Source organism: Hyperoodon ampullatus (genome assembly GCF_949752795.1).
Source record: "Hyperoodon ampullatus genome assembly, chromosome: 2".
Lineage (NCBI taxonomy): Eukaryota > Metazoa > Chordata > Mammalia > Artiodactyla > Ziphiidae > Hyperoodon > Hyperoodon ampullatus.
Genome location: NC_136915.1, coordinates 115,317,869 through 115,345,517, shown reverse-complemented (window position 1 = coordinate 115,345,517; position 27,649 = coordinate 115,317,869). Strand labels below are relative to the sequence as shown.

Sequence of the window (27,649 nt, the reverse complement as noted above, 5' to 3'; positions counted from 1 at the left end):
CTTCCCGGGCTGGGAAGAGTACGCAAAATGATCCATGTAAAATCTTAGCACAGCCTGGCGTGTAGGGAGTTCTCCATACATTTGGGTGTTATTATTAATACCAGGTCTCCTTGGCTTTCAGCATGTTGACATTGACCTCTCAGTGGTCAGACAGGGAGCTCCCCAAGGACCAGGCCTCTTTCCTCTGTCTCTGCTCCAGCTTCAGGAAAGAATTCTTACAAGAGCAGTCAGGATGGATTTGATGGATGATTTGGGCACTTTCTTTTTTTCCTCTTGAAGGGAAGATAGTGACCTCTTCTCTTCTCTGGTGAGGGCCTGAGGACAGTGACTCTTTTCTCACCATGAGTGTCACCCCAGAGGTCAAGAGTCGTGGGATGAAGTTTGCTGAGGAGCAGCTGCTAAAGCATGGATGGACTCGAGGTGATTCCCATGGGGCCCCTTTCACATCCCCCCAACTCCCTCACTACCCTCTGCCCAGGGAAGAGGCATCATCCTGGATTAACCCCTATGTAGTCCATTCAACTGGAGGAGGAAAGTTAGTTTAAAGGGAAATTTGCAGAAGAAAATTGCTGACATTTCCAGAAAAGGGAAGAAGGGAAGAAATACGATGGTGGATAGTGAGAAAGAAGTGTTTCAGAGGACTGGGAGGGGGAGGAAGAGACACGACTTCTGTCCTGAGAGAATTATGAAGGAAAGATAATTTGGGCTCAAAGATGGGAGGACTGCATGGAGAGGTGCTAGAAAGAGTGCAACTGGGAGGGCTTCCAAGATGGACGGAGCATGCCCGAAGTTAGGTATGTGGAATGGCAAGGAGTGGCATGTGCTGGGGGTGTCTTGTGAGCGCTTGGGGCAGGAGTGGAATAAGCCAAATCATTCACTGTGTTTGCAGGCAAAGGCCTGGGCCGGAAGGAGAATGGCATCACCCAGGCCCTCAGGGTAACGCTGAAGCAGGACACTCATGGGGTAAGACGGGGCAGGCTGAGGGAGGTCAGTGTGGATGGGAGAGGGGGGCCTTGAGGTTAGGGGGAGGGAGGGGACTGACAGGTCCTGAGTTCATACTTCTTCCTCTGACAGGTGGGACACGACCCTGCTGAAGAGTTCACAAACTACTGGTGGAATGATCTCTTCAACAAGACTGCAGCCAGCTTGGTAGTGAAAACTGGGCAGGTATAAGCTCTAATAGTAGGCACATGAACCATGAGGGCCTGGGACGTGTGGGGGTGAGGGAGACATGGCATGTCACCCACTCACGGCTACTCCCCCACAGGATGGCGTACAGATGAGGTGCCTGTCTAAGGAGACCACCCGTCATGATCATGCCAAGCCCAACTTGCTGTATCAGAAGTTTGTGAAGGTATTAGAGGCTGGGGGTGCGAGGGCCCATCCTTTTTTTCCTTCCCTGGTCTCCCCTGGGGCCTGAACAATTGCCTTGTACGCCCTACCTATTCTCAGGACTGTCCTAACAGTGGGATCCTGTGACCAACCTTGCTGTTGCTTACCTAGACTGCCCAGACCCTCAGCAAGAATTGAAATCTTCAGGTTGAATGGATCCCTGCCATCTGCTGAGGGGGCAGCAATGGGGAGTGGGGGGTGGGGCACAGTCAGGGGCTGTCAGAGCAGGGCAGGGAGGGGATGTCTAATTCAGAGGACTTACAAGTCAGAGGAGACCTGCGGGATCATCTGACCCATTGTCTTTATTTTGCAGATGTGGCCCAAAGGGGGGAAAGTGGCTCGCTGAAGAGCCCACAGTTGGCTAGTAATGGCAGACAGGACTAGAACCCAGGTGTTCAGACTCCCCTTTTCTAGCCTGCCAATAGAAGGAAGCTAACATTTAACGATCCTCTATTATGTCCTTAAGGGCTCTATGTATTATCTAGCAAATCCTTCCCATTCATCTCTGTGGCCATCTTCTGCCCCAGTTCAGACCATCATCCTCTCTTGCCTCATTTCTTTCACAGCCTCGTAACTAGGCTCCTCGCTCTAGTCTCAGTCCCCACCGCGATTAGTTCATCCTCCAAAAAGCATCCAGTGTTCTCTGGAAAACACAGATTTCATTCTGTCACTGGCTTCTCCTTGACCTAGGATGACACAGTCCAGATGTGTCAGACTGGCTCACATGGCCCTTCATGCCTTGTCCCTGCCTTCTTTCTTAGCCTGTTTCTCGCCACCTCTCAGGACCTCTACACTTTAGCCAGATGGACTCTGAATCTTTTCAAGGTACCATGTTTTTTCACTTTCAAGTTTTTGCACATGCTATTCCCTCTGCCTGGGACATTCTGCTTCCTTTGCCCCTTTACCTGCTGACCTTTTTCTTGTCTTCCAGGGCTCAGCTCCTTGTAGAAACTATTCCCCAAACCCTGAAGCCTGAGTCAGGTACCCTTCCTCTAGCACAGGCAACACTTTAATCATCATTTTCTATGTTCTGCCACATTCCTTTACCCCTCAACCATGTAGATTCCATCTGGGCTGGAACCATCTCGTCCTTATTCCACTCTATCCCCAACCTCTTAGCCCAGAGTAGGTTCTTAACCTGGTTAAAGTACTGTGCATAGGTATGGGGGGAGGGGGCATGAAAAGTAGCATCTTTATTGTCCGTTACTGGCACCATGGGATGACCGCCAGGGGGCACTTGTCCCACTGTGAAGACCTGATGACCCAGAGCACTTCTTCCTCCCTTCCTGTTCTGCCCACTAGCTGGCTGTGAGCCAGGGAGGCCAGGACTGCCCCCACCCCACCCGCCCCCAACCGCAGCCCATCTCCTGCCCAAGTTGATGTATGCAGTTTGGCACATCTCTTGTGTGGGGCTGCAAGGAGCGATGTTGGCGGCTGACAAATTTGTGCCAGTGGCTGTTCAGGGTGGCAGTGGCACCACTGCTCTTCCCTTTCCAGGAGGGAAGAGCAATGGTGGTGGTGCTGAGTGGGCCTTGTCCACCCCCATGATTCCTCCTTCTAGACGGCCACACTGACTTCAAGTGGGGAGAAGCCAGACAAGGACTTGGAAAGCTGCAGTGATGACGACAGCCAGGGGTCCAAGCCTCCAAAGATGTGAGACTTCTTTTTAGTCCCAGGGGCATGTGGGAGATGCCTTCCAATCTCAAAAGAAAGGACCAAGTGTAATGCTTGACTGTGGGCTTCAGGGTGGAAATGTGTTGTACTCATCTTTGTAACCCCTACACCTAGAAAAGTGCCAGGTCCTGAATAGGAACTCAGTGCTGAAGGAATGTTTTAGAGGGGAGGAGAGGTCAAGCCTTTCCACCAGATCTGTTTGTAATTCCTGATTCCTACCCTTCCCCAACAGTCTGACTGATGAGATGATGCTCCAAGCCTGTGAGGGGCGAACAGCACACAAGTAAGTAGCAGTTAGCTTCTTGGGCTCCCTTCTTTTCTCCCCATCACAAGCCCACCCCTGTGCCACTCTTTTCACCCCAGAGAAAGTGATTCCTATTCTCTGCCTATTTCTGAAGCTGCCTGAAGATAGGCAGCTCCTCCCTTACGAACTTTCCCTGCAGTCTCAGAGATTAGGCCTATTTTCCCCAATACCATCCCTCTGACTTGGGCCCCATCTGTTTCAGGGCTGCCCGTCTTGGGATCACGATGAAGGCTAAGCTTGCTCGGTTAGAGGCCCAGGAGCAGGCCTTCCTGGCTTGTCTCAAAGGCCAGGACCCTGGGGTCCCTCAACTGCAGTCTGAGAGCAAGCCCCCACAAAAAAAGAAAAAGAAAAGGAAGCAGAAAGAGGAGGAAGAGACCACGGCAACTGAAAGGAATGCAGAAGAGTACCCAGAACACACTGACCAGAGTGTCAGGAAAAGCAAGAAGAAGAAAAGGCGGCATCAAGAAGAAAGTGTCACAGATGAGAGAGAGGGAACAGCTGTAAGGCATAAGGAAGAGACCACAGCAACAAGTGGTCTTGGGGAATTGAAAAACAGAGAACAAACTGATCAGTCCCTCAGGAAAAGGAAGAAGAAGAGGAGGCATCATGAGGAAGAAGACTTGAACATGGAGGAGGCTGTTGTAGATGGCGGGACCAGAGAAGCAGAAAGCAGATCATGCAGTGATCAGAAAAGTCGGAGAAGCAAGAAGAAAAGACAGCGGCGTCAGGAGGAGGAGGACGTCTTGCATGTAAGGGATGAAGGAGAGGAGGAAGATGGCAGGACTAGGACAGCAGAGAGCAAGGCATACACGGGCTCAAGTGGCAGAGGTAAAAAGAAGCAGAAGCAACCAGAGGAGGAAAGACTTGGAGTCCACACTGACCAGAGAGCAAAAAAGAAGAAACAGAAGAAGAGAAACTGAAGCCCAGGTCAAGATGCAGCCCAATCGATTCCTCTTCAGGAGTTGAAGCCTCAGGGACCTGAGTTGGTGCAGGTCTTGTGTACCCTCTCAGTGAGGAGTCCCTCCCAAGGAGGAAACAGCTCTGGAACAGTAGTCCGCTGAGAGAAGAGCAGTAGTGCCGTGTCTGACTTGAGGGAGCACATTCCCCCTTACAGCATCTAACCCAGAGATGGTGAACTCAAGCACCTGCAGGGCCCGGGCAGCTAAGGGACAAGGATGCTGGGGGCTGTGGGAACGGGAATGCAGACAGCCTCTGAAGGGGCATCTTGGCTAAAAGAAGCTGAAAATGTAGACCTATGGGAAATGTACTGATTTTTTAATTTTGTGAAGGCTAAGAAAGACATGCAAATTCAGCCCATAGGTTGCCAGTTTCTAACTATACCAAATTGAATAAACATGAGCTTGGTCTCCTAGCCTATATGTAAGTCCTGACCATCATCTCCATTCTCAGCCTGAGAAGGTCCTGAATACAAGTTAGCTTCCTTGGAGGCCTCTGAAGAAATTCCTTCTGTTAACTTCTTGTAGTCTTGCTATGCTGTTAAGTGGAAGGAGAAAGTTTAGAGAACCTCACCCAGCTCCCTGTCTGCATCCCTGTTAAGAATTGTGTGTGTGTAAAGGACAGCACACCTCACTTGGGAGCCTTTTTTAGCATCTGAAAGTGAATTGTCATTGCCCCCAAATGTCATAGCAACCCCTCTTGCCTATTGTTCCCCCAGAGAGAGGGCACCACATCTCCAGTGTTGCTCTCTGGCTCCGGCCATCTCTTAACCTTTATTGCCAGAAGAGCTCCCAGGACTCCACAGTTCTGAGAGAGAGGAACTAAATCTACTGGGAAGAATGCCCGCCCGCCTTCCCTCACTGCAGACGATAGACACACTCGGTGTCAGGGTAGGGTGGCAGGTTCAGCTGGTACTTCTTTTCCAGAGCAGGAGGCACGAAACGACCCCCCAGGTAGTGGTAGCGACCAGTAAACTGGCTTGCAGACTTTTTGGGTGCTGTCAGGGAGATGAGCAAGTCTGGCTGGATCCCTCCAGAGTTTCCCTTCTCCACATCCCATCCTGAAAAGAAGGTGGTATTCAGAAACAGCGGAAAAGACCAGATGTCCAGTCCCCTTCCACACCTTGCTCTACTCTAGTCCTAAAAGAGTGGGAAGCCCCCTGGGTCCCCACCTGAGGAAATCGTGTTCATGTACTCCTGGGCTGTGGTCTCTGACGGTCACTGTAAAGGGCATTCCTGAACTCTCTGCTCCCCAGCCCTACTTTGGCTGTGGTATGCGCCTCTACACTTGGTCTGAACCTTGAGTCAGGAACCAGGACTCCTAGTACCTACCTCAAGGCAGGGCAGGGCCCCAATCCCCCCAACCTCCTTGGTCCCAGCACCTGAGGGAATGTCGATGCTGGCAATGGGCACAGTGAGTCCATTCAGGACACTCAGGATGCTGCGGAATGGCTCCCGAACATCACCCTTGAAGCTGAAGCCAAAGATGGCATCCACCACCAGCTCATATAGTTCATCAATCAGCAGGGGCTGTGGTAGAGCAGAAAAAGGAAAGGATGTCAGAGCCAGCAGCTGCACAAAGAACCCTTAACAGGAGAGGGCTGTCCTTTGTACCCAAAGACCATTCACATAGCCACAAATATAATTTTATCTCATTCAGATGGCATTCTGAGGCCTAGAGTTAAGTGCAAGTGGGTCACTGATTGAGGCCAAGCTGAGTCCAGTCACATTTTCTGTTCTGAGTGCCTGCCAACCATTGGGGAGGCTACAGTGTAGGACAGCCTGAGACTTGGAGTCAGGAGGGACAGGTTTTGGTCTTGGCTCTGCCGTGATCTGGTTTTGTGACTTTGGACAAATCACTTCCCTTCTCTTGCATCTCAGTCTCTTCATCTGTAAAATGTATTAAGGAATTTTAAAAAGAAGTTCTCAAGTTTCCCACTCCTAAATCCAAGATCTGAAGCATCTGAAGAAAGGGTTTAGGATGAGGCAGTCACTTCAGCTCCCAAGAGATGCAGATGATGTGTTTACTGCAAGCTAGGCGAAGAGGAACTGGCTGCAGAGTTACAGGAGTGGGGCTTCCCTGGTGGCGCAGTGGTTAAGAATCCGCCTGCCAATGTAGGGGACACGGGTTCGAGCCCTGGTCCGGGAAGATCCCACATGCCGTGGAGCAACTAAGCCCGTGCCCCACAACTACTGAGCCTGCGCTCTAGAGTCCACGAGCCACAACTACGGAAGCCCACGCGCCTAGAACCCGTGCTCTGCAACGAGAAGCCTGCTCACCGCAACGCAGAGTAGCCCCCGCTCGCCGCAACTAGAGAAAGCCCGCGCACGGCAACGAAGACCCAATGCAGCCAAAAATAAATAAATAAATAAATTTTTTAAAGTGACCAGGGGAAATTAAGGGGAAATGAAGCTGAAGAGAAGGTAGTGTTGGGAACTCATGGAGCACGCCTTATGGAGAAGGCTCTTACACCACTTCCATTCAGATAGCATGCTTTAGGCATCTTCTGTGTCAGGCACTATCCCTGCCCTCTAAGAGTTAATCCTCTAGAGAGGAAGATAAGCAAATGAGCTCAGTCTGGAAAGGTGAGGGAAGAGCAGAACACAGGCAGCAGTACTGAGAAGGGCAGTGAACTGGAACCACCTACCTCTGGGGGCATTTCATCAAGGAAAGGGATGTCCATTTTCTGGCACTGGGTCACCAGTGCAGTGAAGAGTGGCTTGTTAGGCCTTTTAGGATAATAGATGGTTGGCTGGTAGCCCTATGAGGAAAGGAAAGGGGTGATTCAAGCCCAGGTCCTGGAAACCTCATACTCTCCCCGACAGCCCTTCCCCACATACTCACAAAGAGTTTGAGGTGTCGAGCACAAACCAGGCCATCTCCTCCATTATTCCCGGGGCCACAGATGACCAGGACAGTAGGGGGGCTCCTGGACAAGGACGTGGGGGGATATGCCTGAAGGCAGAGTCAAAGGGGATTCAGAAGAGCTTTGGGCAGTGACAGCCCAGTCTCGGTCTGGCCGTCCCTCCCACTTCATTGTGCCTGGGCCAGGTGGCTCGCACAGTGACTGCCCCTTAGGTGGAGAGTTGTGCCACTGACCTTGGCAATGGCTGTGGCACAGCTCAGCCCGGCCAGCTCCATAAGTTGGTCCACGCTGAACTGGTACTCGTTAAACAGCTCCTGGTCCACGGCCTGGGCCTCCTCCTGGCTGAGGAAACCCACAGCCTGAGTCCCCGCCCCTCAGGTGTTCCGTCGCGCAGGCGGCGCGGCCCAGGTCCCGCCCCTGGTGGGGGGGGGCTTCCACCCAAGTCCCGCGTGCCCGCCCAGAGAGCACGTGCCCGTCCAACCTCAGGTACTTCACTGCTGAGCTCGCCATGACCTCTGAGTCCCCGCGGCCACCCGAGATCAGCCGCTGCGGCCCCCACCAGGTGGCTCCCGCGCGACAGGCGCCGGCCTGGGCTCTGAGGAGCGATAGGCGCGAGCCCGCAACCAGCAGCCCGAGCCCCAGGAGCGCCCGCAGCCCGGACATTCAGCTCTCAGAGCGCGCGCCCCCGGCCCGCCCCGCCCCACCCCACCCGGCGCATGCGCGGCCCCTCGTCCCGCCCCCGAGAGGCCGGGGCCGCGCGCACCTCTGACGGAATTGGTCCTGGGGCTGGCGGGACCGGTAGTGGGACTCCACAGCTCCTCCGCGCGTTGGTGTGCGCGCCAGCGCCCCGGTTGCCCTCGCGCCCCGGTGGCCCTCCCGCCCCGGCCCCACCTCGTCTGGGCGCCTTGTCTAGATGCCAGCCCTTCGCGGGAGCATTTTCATATTGCCTCACAGATGATCCGAAGTGCTTTGCTTTCAACCGCCCTTTGATAATAATTCTTGTTTTTCGTAGCTCTTTCAGGAAGCTGTATAGCATAGCAGTTAGCCCGGGTTCCTCCCCTACCACTTAGTGGCTGAGTGAACTTGGCTCTCCAGGTTTCAGTCTCCTGTCTATAAAATGGGGATACGAGTACATACTTCATCGGGTGGTAATCCATGCAAAGCTGTCGACAGCGCCTGGTACATAGGGCTCAATAAATTAATGTTCTTATCCACACTGCTAAGCATTTCATATAACTTAGGACCCCTCTCCCCACCAAATTAGCTTCCCCTATCTCTGTTTACCAGGAGAGCACGCTGTACTTCCCTAATCATACATAATACTTATCCCTCTTTATTGGGTAATAGCTGTGGAAATAGAAAATTATAAACCTTAAATAGGTTGAGTATGCCAAGATTAAAAATGTAGTTGAAACCCTAGACTCCAGGTCACGATAATATTTCAAGAAAAACCTGGAGAGGAAGACTAAACTTGTAACCCAAGAGCTTTTAAGAATGCAAACACACTCCTGCCGGGTTAAGAGAGAAGTATGGGGAATAACAGACCAGTTACATTAAGGCACTAAGATAAAGATAATTATCCAGGTGGAATGAAGGTCTTGGATTTTTGTGTTTGGTTTTTTTTTTTCCGTTTTCCATTATGGTTTATTACAGGATTGAAGGTCTTGTTTTTATGCTAGTATATTCTTTTTCTGTATCGTGAATTCCATTCCCGGCTAGTTCACTGAGAAAACAAGAACCCCTCCTGCTTTTAACTACTCCTCTGATAGTCTCCTTTTTAATTACAAGAGGTTTAACATCTCCTATGGGTTGTACCCTTGGCCTTCATCTATGTTTGTTTTACATGTTTGTTGTGGAAAATTGAATGTATCAGACTGTGATTGCGGTGGAAAATTGTTTTTGTTAGACTTTGTTTGTGGTTTACTCATAGAGTTTACTCATCTAGATTGAAATGTAGGGTTTACATTACAATTGGATAATCTTATCCAAGACCTCATTAACTTTGTTTTATAACTTCACCGGTATATAAGTAGTTTCACTTTTATATATTAGTCAGGACTCCCTACAGGCCTACTTGAGAAAATTAATTTGGTAATTCTGAAGATTCATTTCTAAAACACAATACATGCTTCTTTGACATAGATAACATTTTGAGTTTATGTGCCCAGTGCTGACATGAATCATCTCATTTCATCCTCACAACTCTGTTATTATCCCCATTTTACAGATGAGAAAACTGAGGCTCAAAGATGTTGAATGACATGTCCAATGATACAGTGATAGCTGTCAGTGGATCCAAGCAGCTTGACCTAGAGTATGTAGTCTTTTTTTTTTTTTTTTTTTTTCGGTACGCGGGCCTCTCACTGTTGTGGCCTCTCCTGTTGCGAAGCACAGGCTCCGGACGCGCAGTCTCAGCGGCCATGGCTCACGGGCCCAGCCGCTCCGCGGCATGTGGGATCTTCCCGGACTGGGGCACAAACCCGCGTCCCTTGCATCGGCAGGCGGACTCTCAACCACTGCACCACCAGGGAAGCCCTGTAGTCTTTTTTTTTTTTTTTTTTTTTTAAGGGCTGCTGTGTATGCAGTGCTCTTCAGTGTTTTTATTTTTATTTATTTTTTTAATTAATGAACTTATTTATTTTTGGCTGCGTTGGGTCTTCGTTGCTGTGCGTGGGCTTTCTCTAGTTGCAGCGAGCGGGGACTACTCTTCGTTGCGGTGCACGGGCTTCTCATTGCATTGGCGTCTCTCGTTGCAGAGCATGTGCTCTAGGGGCACGGGCTTCAGTAGTTGTGGCGCATGGACTCAGTAGTTGTGGCTCGTGGGCTCTAGAGCACAGGCTCAGTAGTTGTGGCGCACAAGCTTAGTTGTTCCGCGGCAGGCATGTGGGATCTTCCCGGACCAGGGCTCGAACCCGTGTCCCCTGAATTGGCAGGAGGATTCTTAACCACTGCGCCACCAGGGAAGCCCCTAGAGTATGTAGTCTTAAGCATTATTCTATGCTGAAATGCCTCTCCAAATGCAGAACTATGTAACTAAAGGGTTGTCAATTGCTGACTTCATTCTGATGAGACGTAACTATAAAATTATGACACACACACTCACAATTTATGAAACAGCCAAATGAGGGCTATCCTCAGGAAGGCAGTGCCCAAGTGCCCTAGTCCACCTTGCTGCCTTTCAGATTCTGGAGTTTTCTTTGGGAAATGCCTTCAAAACCAGTTCAAGAAGGGCAGGTGGATTGAGCACCTGCTGAGTTCCAGATGCTTTACATATATTATCTAACTTAATCCTGTCCATCCTATGATGTATTTTTATCCTCATGTTAGAGATGAGAAATTGAGTAGCAGAGAGAAGTCAAGTAATTTTCCTAAGATAATATAGCTATGAAATGGTAGAGCCAATGATGGTTGACATTGGGTTGGCCTGACCCAGTAGCAATACTCTCGTGTGGCAGATGCTGCTACTTGTCCCTCAAAATCCAGTCTTCTCTATTTAAAGGCAAAGTTATATTGGTTTTTGTTACAGTCAGTGAATCTGCATCCCAATCAAGACATCCTGAATGCCTGACAAGATAATAAGCTCCATTTAGATAAGGAAGATTAACAGCTATGTCCCCTGCACCTAGTTCTGTGCCTGGAACATAGTAGGTCCTCTACAAACATTTTAATGCATCCTCAAAATTTCATTGTGAAGTAATTCACAGTACAGTACATGCTCTTATCTGACATGACTGGGAGTAGATGATCTTATTTCAAATTAAAACAAAAAATACAGGGAATTCACCAGTGGTCCAGTGGTTAGGACTCCACGCTTTCCCTGCCGAGGGCCAGGGTTCAATCCCTGGTGGGGGAACTAAGATCCCACAAGCCGCATGGCACGGCCAAAAAAAACCCATTCATTTGCCATCTGTCAAAGTGTGACCAGGGTCTTGTCTTTGAGGATAGGGCCAAAGATTGTAGGTCTCCATCTTCTTTGTAAACTTCACCACTTACATATCACCCGCAATTTGCAGTTTGTGTCCTTAAGGTGGAAAAAAATTAATCGTATATTTGAAGCAAACTGAGTGCAAAATTAATCTAGATTTTTGTGATTTTCCCCCAATTTGTAATAGTCTCCCTGCTTACATCTAATTCAACAGCAGTTTTTAAGGTGACTCACCTGAATCACGTCTTCTAAGGATTCAATTTAGTTTTCATAGAAACTGCTTGTTTTCACACTCTTAGTTTATCAATTTAATTAAATTACATATTACAATAACACAACTGGAATAAACACATTTGGTATCAAACACAACCAACTCGGTAAGCAATGGCTTAACTGGGGGAGTAGAACTGACTGCACAGCATTCTAGAAGGTACTCACTGCCTAGGTTTGAATCGCAGCTTCACTTACTAGTTGTGTGACCTGGGTGGCAAACCAGTTAACTTTTGTGCCTTGTTTTCCTCATCTGTGAAAGGGGATTCTTCTGCTGTGAGGATTAAAGAAGACACTTGTGAAGCACTTAGAACAGTGTGTGGCATGTGCTAAGTGATCAGTGTTACATAATACTGTTGTTGCAGCTGCTGGCAGCAGTTTTGCTACAGGCCTGAGGGGACTGCATCCAGGATCTGCTATGTTTCTTGGAGGAAGAGGAATGCATCCATTGGTTGGTTAACGCGTATCTTCTGTAGCATTAGGTCACCATTTCCCATGTGAGAAAATGGAGTCAGTGACTCCAAAGCCTCTTAACCAAGATGTCATAGTTTTAAGAACTGGCAAGGGCCTTAGCAATTGTGAGGTTTGAATCCAGAAGGAAAGGGGGGAAATTCACCACCCGTTTTCCATTTTTCTTTTGCTTATTGAGTCCAAAAATCCCAACGAGGAGCACACAGACTGCCTCAGTGCTGAGACGGCAAAGCCCTTGTCCAGCCTGCTCCGGAGCCACTTTCTGACATTGTATTCTATGTCCATACAGTGCTCACTGGGAATGACTGGGAAGGGGTTCAGCCCCAGAAGCCCCTGAAGTGCGTATGTTGAGGAGGTACTGCAGGGGCCATGCTGTGGCCAGCAGGGGAGGGTCACATGACCATGCAGAAGCCAGACTCAGTGGATCTCCTCTGAGGGTTCCTACTGGGGATTTCCCTGGGCTGTTTGGATGACCTGAAGGAAGCAGAGAAGGGCTTGCCAATGGGAGTGACTAGGGAGCGAACAGAAGGCAGCTTGCCCTGGCTCCCGTTTCTGTTACCCTCTCTGACCCTTACCTCTGCTCGTAGGCTCCAGGGAAGGAGGGAGTAGACTTAAGCCTCCTGTCCCCCAGTTCAGCAGGACTCTCCCTTTCGCTGAGGCCTACACTCAGGCTGTGCAGGAGGCAGGGGACACACTGGGCCTCCAGAGCCGGGTGAGGGCTGTTCAGATTGCTAAAGCGCAAAGACAAAGAGGCTCAAAGCACCATATCCCTAAGCACCAGACCACATCTTCCCCCAACTTTAACAGTGATCATGTTCCATTAAAGTCATCCAAAGCCACACCCTCTCCTACTTCTTTTATCCATTCTCCAGGCCTCTTTCCTTCCCCCAGGGACCCACCTCTTGCTGTGGGGGCCGTTGGTGACCAGAAGGCCAGGGTTCTCCATTCTGAGGGGGCCTTGGCCTCCAGATGAGAGATGGGTCCCGGGTCTTGGACCTGAATGGAAAGGACCAAACACATTCATCACAGGCCTCTCTGCACCAAGAACCATCATGGTGGAAACGAGACATCTTTGGGAGAAGAACAAGGAGGGTGGGTATCAGGGGATGTATTGGTCACTGTACACAGAGGAGACACCTGTACAGGGCAGGTGCTTGGCAAACCTGGGCCGACTAAAGTTGGGGATGATTCACCAGTGTCACTGATGCCTGGAAGAAAACACGCTGAAAAGAAGACATCAGTGAATTCAAGTCACCAAGTAGCAAGGAACTCTGTCCTCAGAGTGCCAAGCCTTTGGGGGAAGAGACTAGTAAACAGTAAGCTAAGGTAAGAAAAGCATCCAGTGCCTGGCATGTAGTAGGTGTGAAAGCCTTGGTGCCCTAAGATACAAAGTTCTAGATGTTAGGAAAGCCTCGGAAGCAGGGAGGAAGAGGCAACTCAGGAAAGGGTTTAGGGAAAATGAGCCAGGGCCTTGAGAGACAAGCAGAAAGTGGGGAGGGCTGGTCCTGGGGTTGGGAATATAATGTGTGTGGGGTGCGGCCTCAGTATCAGACCTGAGGCAGGGAAATGACAAAGTGGGGCGTGGGGATAAAGGAAATGAGAGTCTCCCATTTGGGGGAACGCTATGCACAGCTGGAAACAGCCTACTTAGACTCACGCTCCAGTCTTGGTGCCCAAGGCGTCGTGAGAACATTTGCCGACTCTTCCTCTTTCCCCTCGTGGCCCTCCTCTAACTCATCTTCCCACCTATCGGAAGATCTGAAGGGGCAGGGAACAGGGGGAAGAGTGGCACTCCAGCCAGATCCCCTCCTCCCCAGATCCCACCGGCCACTGCCAGGCTATGACACCTCCCAACACCCTCCAGAGGCCATACCCACACCTGAAGCTCTGTTCCTACCTGCCCTACTCACTCACCTGTGCCGCACTCCTGCTGTGCCTTTTCCCACCCTGGCTGGGGTCCCCACCACGGGGCAGGCCCCACCTGGAGCCTGGGGCCCCCCTGGAGCTGAGGTCTGGGAATGAAGGGGAGTAAAGGGAATCAGTTTGAGAAAAATGGCCATCCCAGCTGTGGTTGTGGTATGCATGTATGTTCTCTCCACACACAATGGCCCCAGAGGGACAGAGAAGTGCTAGAGACAGCTGGGCTGTGCCTTGTGTCTGAGGATGAAATTACAGGGCAAGGCCCTTTTTTGTGTTAAGGTCCCTTCTAGTAACTCTCAAGTTAGAACTCGGGCTCATGGACTATCAGAACTGGCCAGAGCTTAATGACCACCTACCTCATCCTGCCTGGGGCCTCCGGGACAAAGTCACACAAAGTCGGTGGCCAACTTCAGATGGAACCCAGGTCTTCTGACCCCCAATCCAGTCCTCTGCTTATACCAGGCTAATTTAATTTTACTTGCAAATTATAAATATGGTGTCCTAGTCTTTCAAATAAGAGAGAACATAAAACCTAGTAAATAAATATAACAAATAGTAAAGTATAATTTCAATTCCTGGCGTAGGAGGTTGCCTGAGAAATCTCAGAGTGTGAGGGAGGAGGCAGCTGGAGAGACACTGACCTGTTGAGAGAGGCTGGGTGGTAGCGAGAGGAGGAGGAGGAGTCAGAGAAGGAGGGGCACGGCTAGAGACCCACAGAGAAATGCCCCCCAGCGAAGGAGGGAGGGGAGAGAGGAACGTCCTTGGAGCACTGCTCCCATCCTGTGGCCCTTTGGGGAACTGCAACCAAGGACAAACCTTTCCACCTGCTCACAGATTTGGCTCAGTATCTTTGAAGGCACCCCTTGGCTTTCACCCACTGAGCTAGTTACCACTCAGCCAAGGCCCTGGCACAGCCCTAGTGTTGGAGACGTGCCACAATCCCCCGCCCACCTCCCCACCCCCAGGTGGCCTCTGGAAAGTGATATATGTCCCATGTGCAGGCCCCAGGGCGGATGAACACAGATGAGCAGTCAAGTGCAGCAGCAGCCCTGAGGACATCAGCTCTGCTCACCACCACCCCTTTCTCTGGGTAACCTCTCCCCACCCCCCGCTCCTTGTCTCAGGTGTCAACTCACCAGGGTGTGGGTCGGGAGCAGCCCACCCCGGGCCAAGTGGATCCTTATGGCGTCTGTCAGCTTGGCCACCAGCCGCTCTCGCACAGAATCTGGCTCCTTCTGGGGAGAGAGTGGATAATGGGGTAATGGAGGAAGCCTGGGCTTTGTGGTCCTCTGGGGATCGGGGAAGAAAGAAACAGGAAAGGGGGAGGGAAGGGGACTTTGTCTCCCCTCTTTTCTAGCCCATCCCCATGCCTTTGCCAGGGTCCTGCCACCGCCTGCCCAGAATTGTGGACAGAGATGGACTCTTCCTCTCAATAGTGTCCCAAGACCTAGCACACAATGTGCTCAGTGCACGTTGGACGAGTGAATGAATGGTGGGGAGAAGGCAGGAATGTCAGCCAGAGAAAGGATAGCAGGAGTGCAGCTGGAGGGATATTGGAGAAGAGTTAGATTCCGGGATGGAAGGTCTCACCTGACACCGGGCCAGCGCTTCCTTATAGTACTTCAAAGCCTGGTCATGCTTCCCCAGTCTGGCTGCAGCAGCCCCCAGACCCTCACAGGCCTGCCATTGCCCCTTCACGTCCCCTGGGGAAGACAGGCTGAGAGGTCCTCCCACAGCTCCCTATCCCTCCAGAGGTACTCCCCACCCCCAGTCCCCCTATCTGCCTCCCCACCAGCCCCAAGGATCCTCAGCCTTTGTCCCACCCCAAGCCACCTGCAAACCCCCTCACCCTCACCAGTGTCCCGGGCAGCCTGCAGAGCATGTAGATAGTTGTCTCTGGCAGCCTTGTGGTCTCCCAGCTGGCTCAATGCAAATGCCAAGCTTCCAAAGCTCCGGCCCTGCTCCCACCGCTGCCCCACAGAGCCTGGTGACAGAACCCGCCCCATATTAAGAGAGGACTTTGGCTGCTGGGGCATCAGGACCCTCCCCCCAAAGACAAAGGGAGGGTTGCCAGGAGTCTTTGTGCTCAACCCTGGCACACCTCCAGATGCACCACAGAGGCCTGAACGCTTGAAACCCAGCCTCTCCTCAGTCCTGAGCTTTGATCTGAATGCCTCCCCCATGCTAGTTTGAGCCACGTATAAATCCAGGGAGTCAGGCAAGGCACGTATTAATAGCTCCAATTTTTTTTTTTTTTTTGCGGTACGCGGGCCTCTCACTGCTGTGGCCTCTCCTGTTGCGGAGCACAGGCTCCAGACACGCAGGCTCAGCGGCCATGGCTCACAGGCCCAGCCGCTCCGCGGCATGTGGGATCTTCCCGGACCGGGGCACGAACCTGGCAGGCGGACTCTCAACCACTGCGCCACCAGGGAAGCCCTAATAGCTCCATTTTTATACATGTAGAACCTGAAGCTCAGAAAGCAAAAATGACTCGCTAAATGTCACACAATCATTTAGAGGAAGCACTGGCTCCACTTCAGGCCTCGTCTACCAGCCAGGGCTCTTCCCTCTGCCCATTGATGCCTTCCCACCCCCAGGCCTCAGCCTCTGGGCCCATGACCCTCTGTCCTGTCTGGCTATCCCATCTCCTGCACCCCCTGCACACCCTCACTCCCCCGTTCTGGACTTCCCAGTCCCATAATTAGTTCTAAACGTCCATCTACTCTTCAGCCTCCGGGCCCCAGCTGGAACCCCTTCTTAGTCCCTTGGCCCCAATCCCATTCCCCAGCCCCTGGTACCCACCGTGCATGTCGGCAGCCTTCTGGTGAAACTCCCGGGCTTCCTGATAGTTGCCGAGGGCATTGTGGGCCATCCCAAGGTTTCTTAGCACCGTGGCCTCCTCTCCTGGCCCCTGGCACAGGGGCAGGGCTTGCCGGAAGGCCTCTGCTGCTAGTGGGAACAGCTGGAGCTGGGAATAGCCCAGGCCTAGATCGTTATAGAGTCGCCCTAGAGGGCATGGCCAAGGTCAGTGGTAGCCAGGTCAGATGCAGCTGAAGCTGTACTGCTGCAGCCTCTGTCCCACTCTCCCAGGGTTCCCCCAGCCCTCAGAAATGCCTCTGCTTCCACCCCACTTCTCAGAGTATCACCAAGTCTTAATCTCCCCAGCTCCCGCACCTTCTCTGCCCAAAGGCCTCACCCAGCAGCCCTCGCTCAGTGGTCCTCTCAGCAAGCCTCCGGCTCTCCTCCAGCACCTGCACCACATCACCCACCCCATGCTGCCCGCTCTTCAGCATACAGCCTGCTGCAGCCCCCAGTGCCAGGGCTGCAGCCCCGGGCTGCCCTGCTTGGGCGTAGGCCCGGCTCGCTTCCTGCAGGCAGTGGGCTGCTAGCTCAGGCTGTCCCAGAGCCTGGTAGCAGGCTCCCATTTTTGCCTGGGCTTGCCCCTGGTCACCTAGTGGCTGGTAGTGGCCCAGGGCCTTGTGATACCAGGCCAAAGCCTGAGGCAGGTCGCCCAGGGCGTGGTAAGCCAAAGCCACGTTGAAACACTGGTCGCCATGACACCCGCCCTGGGCTGTCTCTTGAGGTTGAGCTCGTAGGAGCAGCTCAAGCCCTCTGGCTGGGTCCCCAGTCTCCACATAGGCAGCCCCCAGGTTGAAGGCACAGGCCCGGAGAACAGGGGTGTCCCTGGTTTGTGGTGACTTGGAAGCCAGGAGGAAGGCCCTCTGGAAGCTGGTCAAGGCCTCGTGATTCTGACCAGCCAATAGGGCCCTGTGGCCAGCCCTGGTGAGGGCTTGGATGCTGGCCTCTTGCCGTGGCCACTTTCTTTTCTTCTTTTTCTTCTTGGAGCTTGAAGGCGAGGGCGAGGGCTCTTGCGGGGTATCCTCAGTGTTGAGGGAAGACATAGTGCTGACGATAGGGAGCAGAGGGGTCAGTACGTCATCCATGGCTTCCTCCAAAGCACTATCCCTCTAGGCAATTCAGCTCTACCTCTGCCCTGGTGTGACCCTCGGGGTGTCAAGGATTTCTCTCTGCCATCTCACTTTGCTTCATCTAACCCATTGAACACCATATTAACTCTCACTCTAATGTCCAGTCTAGTTTTTCATCCTCCAAGACTCACTTCAAGCTTCCTTCAGAAGGCTCCTCCCCTCAGCCAACTGGGTCCCTCTTCTGTACTCCCATAGCACCTTATGTCCTTTATGGCATTTATCACACTGGGTTTAGGGTTATTGACTTTCTTGTCTATCTCCCCTACTAGATTTGGAGCAACTTGAAGGGTCTGGCACATAGATTCTCAATATATGCTTATTGAATGAGATGAAAAAGCTTTATAGATCATTAGATTATTATTATTATATATATAGATTTTACCACAATAAAAAAGGTTTATTGAATGAATAAATGGGTGGATGAACGAACAGAGCACGTACAGGGCCTCTTCTCCACCATCTCCTTCACCCTGTGCCTCCAAAGACATCCACTCATATCTAGGTTCTCCTGCTGTCTAATCTCAAGGTATAGTTCAAGTCAGCTCACCAAACAGTGAGCTCCTGCTGTGTGCCGGGAGCCACACAAGGCACTGGTGGCACAAAGCTGCATAGGCCATGGAATTGGCAAGGAGCCAACTTCCAGGGGCAGGGCTACTGTCTCTCCATTTACTGTTTACTCCCTATCTCAAGGGGAACCTCTTTCTCCCCTACCTCCTTGGCTTCTGTCTGCTTGCTAGTTTCAGTCCCCCAACATCCTGCTCTGGTCTCCAGGGCAACTCTTAAACCCAAACACATTTCTCTCATCAGCATGTGTTTCTCATTAGTATCTCTCCCCCAGAAAGGCAAAGCCTTTTCATGAACTCTCCTCCCAAGAGACAGGAAAAGGAGTGGAAAAGATCCAGTAGCTGAGCTCTCAGCCCCTCCCATTTGCTTCTTCTTCTCCCCCCTTTTTTTTTTCTTTAGGACAAGCAGGCAGAAGTGATACATTTTCTTTTTAAAGAAACTCCCCCTACTCCTAAGAACAGCCAGGAATCCTGTCTCTCTGAGACCCGCATTCCTGAGGCATTCCCAGCTGCCCCCACCAGGCCTTGGGGCCCCAGACACAAAACGCCTTACCTCCTTCGATCTTCTCTGTAGCTGGCTTTCTGGAATGGTCCCTCAGGCTAGGGTTACCTCCCTTATCTCTTAGCTCAGAGCCCCTGGGGTTCCCAGACAACCAGGTACCGCCCTCCACTCCTAGGGAATTCTTTGATTGACAGCTCAAATGCCCTATCTTAGTGCTGAACCCTGCTGGTGCTTGGACACAGATACCTGGATTCCATTGCCCTTCCTGCCCCACCTCTCCCCACCCTTGCAGACACACGCATCAATCCTTCACTTCAGGCAAGAATCAAAGCATCAAGGGCTGTTACTAGTCACAGCTTCAAAGATCATCTATCCCATTCCCTCATTTCACAGAGGAAGGGACCTCAGAAGAGCAGATGTAACTTGCCTGAGGTCACAGAGCACTCATGTAGCTGGGATTAGAGCCCAGGTTTTCTGATTCTGGGCTAACTAGCCTAAGGTCCCTTCCACTAACCGTGATTGTGAGCTTTAATGAGGCTTGGGTTGTCCCAGAAGTGAACCCTTTCACACATACACACACGAACACACACACACTCTTATACACTGTGCTTCTGTGTGGTGGTTTCACATTTGGAAACAGGGTGAAAGGTTGATGGTCAGGAAGGACCTGGAGATCAGAAGAGCCTCTCTGCCCCCGGACTCCTTTTTCCAGCTCCACTGATCTGCAACCTCCAGGTTGTGCTTAATGAGAGGACAGCAGGCCCCAGGACGACAGGCACCTACTGCCCTAACTCACCAAGGGTGGCCTGCGTCAGAAAGCAAATGTCCTCATTTATCTGGGAGAAAGGCCTCTTTTAAGTAGAGGCCATGGCCAGAAACAAAATTATAAGGAAGTACTTGGGCTCACCTGCATTTGCCAGGCAGCCTCTGCTGAGTGCCTGCTGCATGCAGGCCTGGTGCTGTGTGCCACAGATGGTGCCCATGCCCAAGGCCGGCTCTCCTAGCAGCCTGCAGCTTCTGCCCATGGGCTGGACCTTCAGGATGCTACCACAGCATAGCCAGAGCCAAATATGCAGCTCAGTCTGTTGTTCACTGAGTAGCCTCTCTTAAGGGGAGAGGAGGATTTGGGGAAGGAGCAGGGACTGAAACCGTTCTCACCAAGGTTCCAATGACCTCTCAATGATCTAGTGATCATTTCTGAATCATTTTTCTTGTTTGATTCCCTGCTGTATCTGATATATCCTTGCAACTCTCTCCTCACTTGGTTCCATGACCCACTGTGTCCTGGCTGTCCTTCTCCTGTGCTGACAACTCCTTCTCCATCTCCTTTGCTTGCCCTCTGTCCACCTCTTAAATGCTAGTGTTCCCCAACACTCTGCCCTTTGCTCGTTTCTTACTTTACATGCTCTTCCTCAAAAACTTCATCCAGTCCTTTGAATATTTTTTTAATTGAGTATCGTTGATTTACAATATTGTGTTAGTTTCAGGTGTACAGCATAGTGATGCAGTGCTTTTGCAGATTATATCCTATTACAGGTTATTACAAGATATTGGGTATAATTCCCTGTGCTATACAGTAAATCCTCATTGCTTCTCTATTTTATGTAGTTTGTTCATCTCATACCTCTAATTTGTCCCTCTCTGCCTCCCTCTCCCCTTTGGTAACCACAAGTTTGTTTTCTATGTCTGTGAGTCTGTTTCTGTTTTGTATATACATTCAGTTGTATTATTTTTTAGATTCCATGTATAAGTGATACCATATAGTAGTTGCCTTTCTCTGTCTGGTTTCACTAAGCATAATATTCTCTAGGTCCATCCACATTGCTACAAATGGCAATATTTTATTCCTTTTTATGGCTAATATTCCATTATATATATATATAGTAGGCCCTCAAGTTAAAGGGACCAAAGAACACTATAGATAGGAAGTGGAGGGGGGGTTAATGGGAATACCAGGGGGAAATGATAGAGGCAGGGGTAGGCGCAGGGGCTACTTCAAATAAGACGGTTTAGCAGCGAAGGAGCCCTGGAGAAACAGCGACCCAAAATACCACAGGAACGGGAGCTCCTCTCTGGGAGCGCCCCTCCCCGTCTTGGACGGTAGCCTTCGCCCCATCTGGCGGCGCACCTCCCAAGCCTGGAACTACAAATCCCAGAGGCCCCTGCGGCACAGACCGGAAGTATCCTGTCCGCCTGTGGCGACGATGAGGGGCGGTGGCCGGGCGGCGGGAGATTCAAACCTGGAAGAAGGAGGAACATGGAGGGGAGAGGAACGGGCCCGTCCCGGGCGACCTGTGAGTGCCAGAAGGGGCCGAGAAGGGTCCGGCAGTGATGCCACTGGTCGGGGACTCGGCGGTCCTGGGAGAGGTTGGGGCTGGGATTGGGCGCAGGGCCAACCAAGCAAGGGGCGGCCGGACTGTGCTCAGTGGGGAGGGAGCACTCAGTCCGGACTCCTGCGGGCGGGAGTAAACCTGTGAGCTGCGAAACGCTTCGACTTCTGTGTCGCGCTTCAAAGCTTACAAAGAGTTTTCTCCCTTATTCCCAAATTCTGGGGCTCCGGGGCTGGGAGAATGTAGGTGGTCTGGATGGCCCCTTAAAAATTCGGTAGTTACTCATGGCTATCATACTTGCCAAGCGCTACCAGGGGACGGGACGCCTAAAAAGGCCTGGGGGGCTTCCTTGACTTTTTGATGCTTCTTTGAGACAATGCCTCTCAAACTTTACGGTGTCGGAATTACCCGGGGAGCTAATTTAAAATGCAGATTCCTGAATCCTATCCCAGGTCTTTAGCAACTATAGGTCTCGACTTGGGCCCGTAATCTGCATTTATAACAAGCACCGCTGTGCTTCTTCCGTCACCCCACGTAATTGTGATGCGGGTAGTCCAAGTACCACACTTTCAAAAACACTGCTTTAGAAAGAGAGACTGGGGTCCTAAAAATGGGACCGCAGAAAGGTTTCCATCTGACCTTCTGAAAGAAAAGCAAAATCTACTCCTTTCCCTTCCTCTCCATTAGGATTCAAAAAGCGAAGTCCACCTCCACCTATCTGTTGAAGGAAAGCTAGTTCCAGATCTGAAAAGGACAGGAAAACTGATTTTTTTTTTTTAAGACTCTGTGTATATGTACAAAGTCCCGCCCATGTCTCACAGTCCTCAATTCATAACTCTGAAGTGATGTCACTCACTTACTGGTTTATTTTCCATGCTTAGCAACCAACACTTGTTTCTTATACACCCCCCTCAGAGGAACTGATGGATTCCCTGCGATTGGCCAGTGCTTTCCAATTTGAACATGGAGGGGTGTGTGTGTGTGTGTGTGTGTGTGTGTGTGTGTGTGTGTTTTAACTTGCTTAACTGACAATTCAAAGAAGCCCTGCCGTTCCCCCAATCATATTGCAGGATATACAACATAATGAAAAGAGATAAAGAGTGGGAACAACATTAAGAGCTGAGTCAAAGACATTTGCTAAGCTCTGTCTCTGTTTTCAAGCTCTCTGACTTTATTTTCTTGGTGTATGTGTGTAGCTTTCTCTCATTTTGTCGGCTTTTGTATTGTCTTCCCTAAGGAGACTAGAGAGATAGGGGAGAAGAGGGGGGAAAAGAATAAAAGGAGGCTGTGGCTAAGGCAGAATATGAATGCTGTCTCATTTAAGGGATTTCCTGTTCTTGAGTTTGGGAGTCAGAGATTGTCTGCATTTTATTTAGCTTGGAGACTATTTTACTCCTCAGGTGACCTATACCAAAAGAGAGAGTAAATACACCTTTGTGATCTTTTAAAATTCTCTGTCCTTCCGCTTAAACCCAAGTGAGTGGCTTTTTTTCATGTGGTTCCCTCTGTTGAACTGCCTTTTCTCCCTTTCTGCCTGTTCATTCTTTAAGATTCTACTCACAGGTAGAATCCTTTGCTTCCTCTGCTGCTTCTATAGACGATTTTTATTTATTTATTGGAGTATAATTGCTTTACAATGTTGTGTTAGTTTCTGCTGTACAATGAAATGAATCAGCTATATGTGTACATATATCCCCGCCCTCTTGGACCTCCCCCCTTCCCCCCCACCACATCCCACCCATCTAGGTCATCACAGAGCAACGAGCTGAGCTTCCTGTGCTTTATACCTTGTCCCCACTAGCTATCTATTTTACACATGGTAGTGTATATATGTCCATCCTACTCTCCCAGTTCGTCCCACCTTCCCCTTCCCGCCCTGTGTCCACATGTCCGTTCTCTATGTCTACGTCCATAGACTATTCGTGAGCTATGATCGCACTTCTCACATCAGGTTGAAGATTTTTACTTACATGTTTTTCTCTTCTAATAATAATCTTTGTACTTCTTGAGAGTAGGGGTCCGCTAGTCCAGTGCCTGACATATAGGAGGTATTGAATGAATGAATGATGAGTTCTAGTCGGTCCTGTTAACCTAGCCTCTGGGAGAGTACCTGAGGAGGATGACACAAGTACAGTTCTTGGAGAACTCAGAATCTAATTAGGGATAAAATGAGGAGCTAAGTTCCCAGCCAAGGAAGGATCTGGACATTCCTACTAGGAGGTACTGAGGGAAGCGCCGTGAAGTAGGTTTTGGAAGGGGGAGGTCAGGAAGATGGCTAGAGGGGAAAGGGAAGGAATGCCTCCAATACAGGAAGGATCCCCTCTTAAAGGGTGGGGAGGCCTCCCTTTAACAGGGTGCTGACTAGGATAGCTTTACTGGATGGGAGAGAAGATTGGAGCCAGTGTCCTGGGAATAGGGGGACAGACATGTGGGAGATGCCTCCGGTTTCCGAGCAGAGTTGCCTTAGAAAGTCTGTTAAGAAGAAGCTTGCTACAGCCCTCTGTCTAATGCTCCCCTCCTTGGTTCCTCAGATGAACGCCTCACAGCCGAGGAAATGGATGAGCAGAGGCGGCAGAACGTCGCCTATGAGTACCTGTGCCGGCTGGAGGAAGCCAAGCGGTGAGCAGAGCGACCGCCTCTTTCTGGTCTCCCTTTCCCACCCTGCCCACCCTAGGCACCTGCCCCCAAAGCAAATACAAAAAGACAAGAGTCCATTCTATGGGAAAGGGAAAGTTGAAATAGCATCTTTTTTTTTTTTCTTTCAGACTATTTTTTAGAGCAGTTTTAGGTTCGCAGCAAAATTAAGAGACAGATACAGGGATTTTCCATATGCTTCCTCCCCCAAACATAGATAGCCTCCCCCGTTATCAACAGCCCCCACAAGAGTGGTATGTTTGTTACAACTGGTGAACCTACTTGGACACATAATCCTCCAAAGTCCATAGTTTGCCTTAGAGTTCACTCTTCATGTTGTATGCTGTAGTCTATGAGTTTGGACAAATGTATAATGACATATAGCCATCCATCATTATAGTATCATAGAGTAGTTTCACTACCCTAAAAAGTCTCTGTTTCATTTATTCATTCCCTCTGCCCCACCTCCACCCCCAACTCCTGGCAACCACTCATCTTTTTACTGTCTCCATAGTTTTGCCTTTTCCAGAATTTCACATACGTGGAATAATACAATATGTAGGCTTTTCAGATGGACTTCTTTTACTTAGTAATATGCATTTAAATTTCCTCCATGTCTTTCCATTGCTTCCTAGCTCATTTTTTACTAGTGCTGAATAATATTCCATTGTCTAGATGTACCACAGTTTATTAATCCATTCACCTATTGAGGATCATCTTGGTCGCTTCCAAGTTTGGGCAGTTATGAATAGAGCTTCTATAAACATCCTTGTGCAGGTTTTTATGTAGACGTAAGTTTTCAACTCCTTTGGCTAAATACCAAAGAGCACAACTGCTGGATCATATGGTAAGAGTATGTTTAGTTTTGTAAGAAACCACCAAACGGCTTTCCAAAGTGGCTGTACAATTTTGTATTCCCACCAGCAACGAATGAGAATTCCTGTTGCTCCACATCCTCAGCAGCATTTGGTGTTATCAGTGTTCCAGATTTGGACAATTCTAATAGGTGTATATTGGTATCTTACCATTGTTTTAATTCACATTTCCCTGATGACATATGATGTGACGCATCTTTTCAGGTGCTTATTTGCCATCTGTATATCTTCTTTGTATATCTCTCTTTGGTGAGGTGTCTGTTAAGGTCTTTGTCCCATTTTTTAATCAGACTGTTTGTTTTCTTACTGTTGAGTTTTAAGAGTTCTTTGTATATCTTGGGTAACAATCTTTTATCAGATGTCTTTTTTTTAATAATTATTTTATTTTATTTTATTTATTTGTTTTTGGCCATGCCATGTGGCTTGCGGGATCTTAGTTCTCTGACCAGGGATTGAACCTGGTCCCTGGCAGTGAAAGTGCCGAGTCCTAACCACTGGACTGCCAGAGAGTTCCCTCAGATGTGTCTTTTGCAAATATTTTCTTTTGCGGATATTTTCTCCCAGTCTGTGGCTTGTCTTATTATTTTCTTGACATTGCCTTTTGTAGAGCAGAAGTTTTAATTTTAGTGAAATCTAGCTTATTAATGATTTCTTTCAAGGATTGTGCCTTTGGTGTTGTATCTAAAAAGTTATTGCCATACCCAAGGTCATCTAGGTTTCCCCATTGCCTTCTAGGAGTTTTACAGTTTTGCGTTTTACTTGGAAGTTGATGCTCCATTTTGAGTTGATTTTTATGAAGGGTGTAAGGTCTAGGTTTAGGTTCATTTTTTGCATGTGGATGTCTAGTTATTCCAGCACCATTTGTTGAGGAGACTATCTTTGCTCCATTGTATTGCCTTTGCTCCTTCGTCAAAGATCAATTGACTATATTTATGTGGGTCTCTGTTCTGTTCCACTGATCTATCTGCCTATTCTTTCACCAATACCACACTGTCTTGATTACTGTGGCTAAGTCAGGTAGTGTTAGTGTACCAGCTTTGCTCTTCTCCTTCAATATCATGTTGGCTATTCTGGGTATTTTGTCTCTCCATGTAATTTTAAGAGTCTCGTGCTCCACTGACTGAGTTAGCCGGGTGTGCCTCCATGTAAACTTTATTTTTATTTATTTATTTTTTTTTTTTTAATTTATTTTTGGCTGAGTTGGGTCTTCATCGCTCTGCGCAGGCTCTCTCTAGTTGCCACGAGCAGGAGCCACTCTTTACCGTGGTGCGCAGGCTTCTCATTGCGGTGGCCTCCCCCGTTGCAGAGCACGGGCTCCAGGTGCGAGGGCTTCAGTAGTTGTGGATCGAGGACTCCAGAGCACAGGCTCAGCAGCTGTGACACACAGGCCTAGCAGCTCTGCGGCATGTGGGATCCTCCCGGACCAGGGCCCAAACCCGTGTCTTCTGCATTGGCAGGCGGATTCCCAACCACTGCGCCACTAGGGAAGCCCCCATGTAAACTTTAGAATCAGTGTGTGGAGATCCACAAAACAACTTGCTGGGGTTTTGATTAGGACTGCATTGAATCTGTAGCTCAGGCTGGGAAGAACTAACATCTTGACAATATTGAGTCTTCCTATCCATGAATATGGACTATCTCTCCATTTATTTAGTTCTTCTTTGATTTCATTCATCAGAGTTTTGTAGCTTTCCTCATGTAGATCTTGTACACATTTTGTTAGATTTATACCTAAGTATTTCATTTTGGGGGGTGCTAATCTAAATGGTATTGTGTTTTTAATTCAAATTCCACTTGTTTGTTGCTGGTGAATTGGAAAGCAGTTAACTTTTATTTTATTTTATTTATTTATTTATTTATTTATTAAACATCTTTATTGGAGTATAATTGCTTTACAATGGTGTGTTAGTTTCTGCTATATAATATTTTATTTTATTATTTTTATATTTATTATATTTTATTTATTTGGTGGCGCCAGGTCTTAGTTGCAGCAGGTGGGCTCCTTAGTTGCAGCTCGCAGGCTTCCTAGCTTCAGCTTGCCAGCTTCTTAGTTGTAGCACATGTGCTCCTTAGTTGTGGCCAGCAGCCTCCTTAGTTGTGGCTGGCGGGCTTTGTAGTTGTGGCTCGCGGGCTCCTTAGTTGTGGCATGCATGTGGGATCTAGTTTCCTGACCAGGGATCAAACCCAGGTCCCCTGCATTGGGAGCACGGAGTCTTAACCACTGCGCCACCAGGGAAGTCCCACAATTGACTTTTATATATTAACCTTGTCTTTTGCAACCTTGCTATAATCACTTATTAACGCCACAAATTTTCTGGTATGATGCTTTCAGATTTTCTACAAAGACGATCATGCCATCTGTGAACAAAGACAACATCATGTCCTTTTATCCCCTTACATACTTTAATACATATCTCTATATATGGACACTTGGTTACATAACCACAATACCATTATAATACCCACCTAAGTTATCCATTAATCCTTGGAAGATCAACACCCAGGCCATCTTCAAATTTTCCTGATTGTCTGAAAAAAATCATCTATTTTTACAGTTGGCTTATTCAGTTAAGGATCTGAAAGAGTTCACACATTACATTTGGTTGTTATGTACTACTAAGTCTTCTTTCATCTAGAACTGACATAAACAGTTCTTTATGTCATTGACTTGTTGAAGAAACCGGGTCATTTGTCCTGTAGAACATCCTACATTCTGGCTTTGTCTATTCACTTCCTGTGTCCCTCAACTTGTTCCTCTGTACCCCATATTTCCTGTGAATGGATGTTGGCTCTAAAGACAGGATAAATGCTTAATTCTTTCCTTTTAATCAATAGCATATTTTTAATGTTCTCCAAAGAAAGTAGGTAGGATGGGGTAGATAGAAAACCAGGGTGTCTGTGTCAGGGAAGGCATGAAGGGAGGTGTGACTGGCTCTCTCTTTGAAAACAGATTTTTCCTATAGGCCCCAATATGTGG

At 49.3% G+C, this 27,649-nt stretch overlaps 4 protein-coding genes across 4 annotated transcripts in view; 2 read left to right on the top strand and 2 right to left on the bottom strand.

Annotated features, from left to right (window-relative positions):
• Nucleotides 1–326: 326 nt before the first annotated feature.
• On the top strand, nt 327–4,721 carry GPATCH4 (G-patch domain containing 4). Its single transcript, XM_079697196.1, has 7 exons — nt 327–420; nt 890–963; nt 1,075–1,167; nt 1,268–1,354; nt 2,954–3,045; nt 3,299–3,349; nt 3,573–4,721. The coding sequence occupies exons 1-7, from the start codon at nt 342–344 to the stop codon at nt 4,288–4,290; spliced, it is 1,194 nt and encodes a 397-aa protein (XP_079553322.1). The 5' UTR covers nt 327–341; the 3' UTR covers nt 4,291–4,721.
• On the bottom strand, nt 4,629–7,856 carry NAXE (NAD(P)HX epimerase; the record flags this gene model as incomplete). The annotated part of the gene is made up of 6 exons (XM_079697195.1): nt 4,629–5,387; nt 5,709–5,856; nt 6,975–7,088; nt 7,172–7,282; nt 7,427–7,535; nt 7,675–7,856. The coding sequence occupies 6 exons, from the start codon at nt 7,854–7,856 to the stop codon at nt 5,185–5,187; spliced, it is 867 nt and encodes a 288-aa protein (XP_079553321.1). The 3' UTR covers nt 4,629–5,184.
• A 4,395-nt stretch (nt 7,857–12,251) lies between these two features.
• Nucleotides 12,252–17,681, bottom strand: TTC24 (tetratricopeptide repeat domain 24; the record flags this gene model as incomplete). Its single annotated transcript, XM_079726416.1, has 10 exons — nt 12,252–12,333; nt 12,435–12,590; nt 12,759–12,855; nt 13,517–13,617; nt 13,774–13,871; nt 14,916–15,014; nt 15,370–15,482; nt 15,635–15,763; nt 16,582–16,785; nt 16,976–17,681. 10 exons carry the CDS (start codon nt 17,679–17,681, stop codon nt 12,252–12,254), a joined length of 1,785 nt encoding a protein of 594 aa, XP_079582542.1.
• A 3,394-nt stretch (nt 17,682–21,075) lies between these two features.
• The window catches only part of IQGAP3 (IQ motif containing GTPase activating protein 3), a 39,013-nt gene continuing 32,439 nt past the window's right edge, over nt 21,076–27,649 (top strand). Inside the window, exons 1-2 of the mRNA XM_079697965.1 lie at nt 21,076–21,127; nt 23,695–23,782. Of these exons, the coding sequence (XP_079554091.1) occupies nt 21,091–21,127; nt 23,695–23,782 (125 nt within the window). The 5' untranslated portion in view covers nt 21,076–21,090. The remainder of the gene's footprint in view (nt 21,128–23,694; nt 23,783–27,649) is intronic.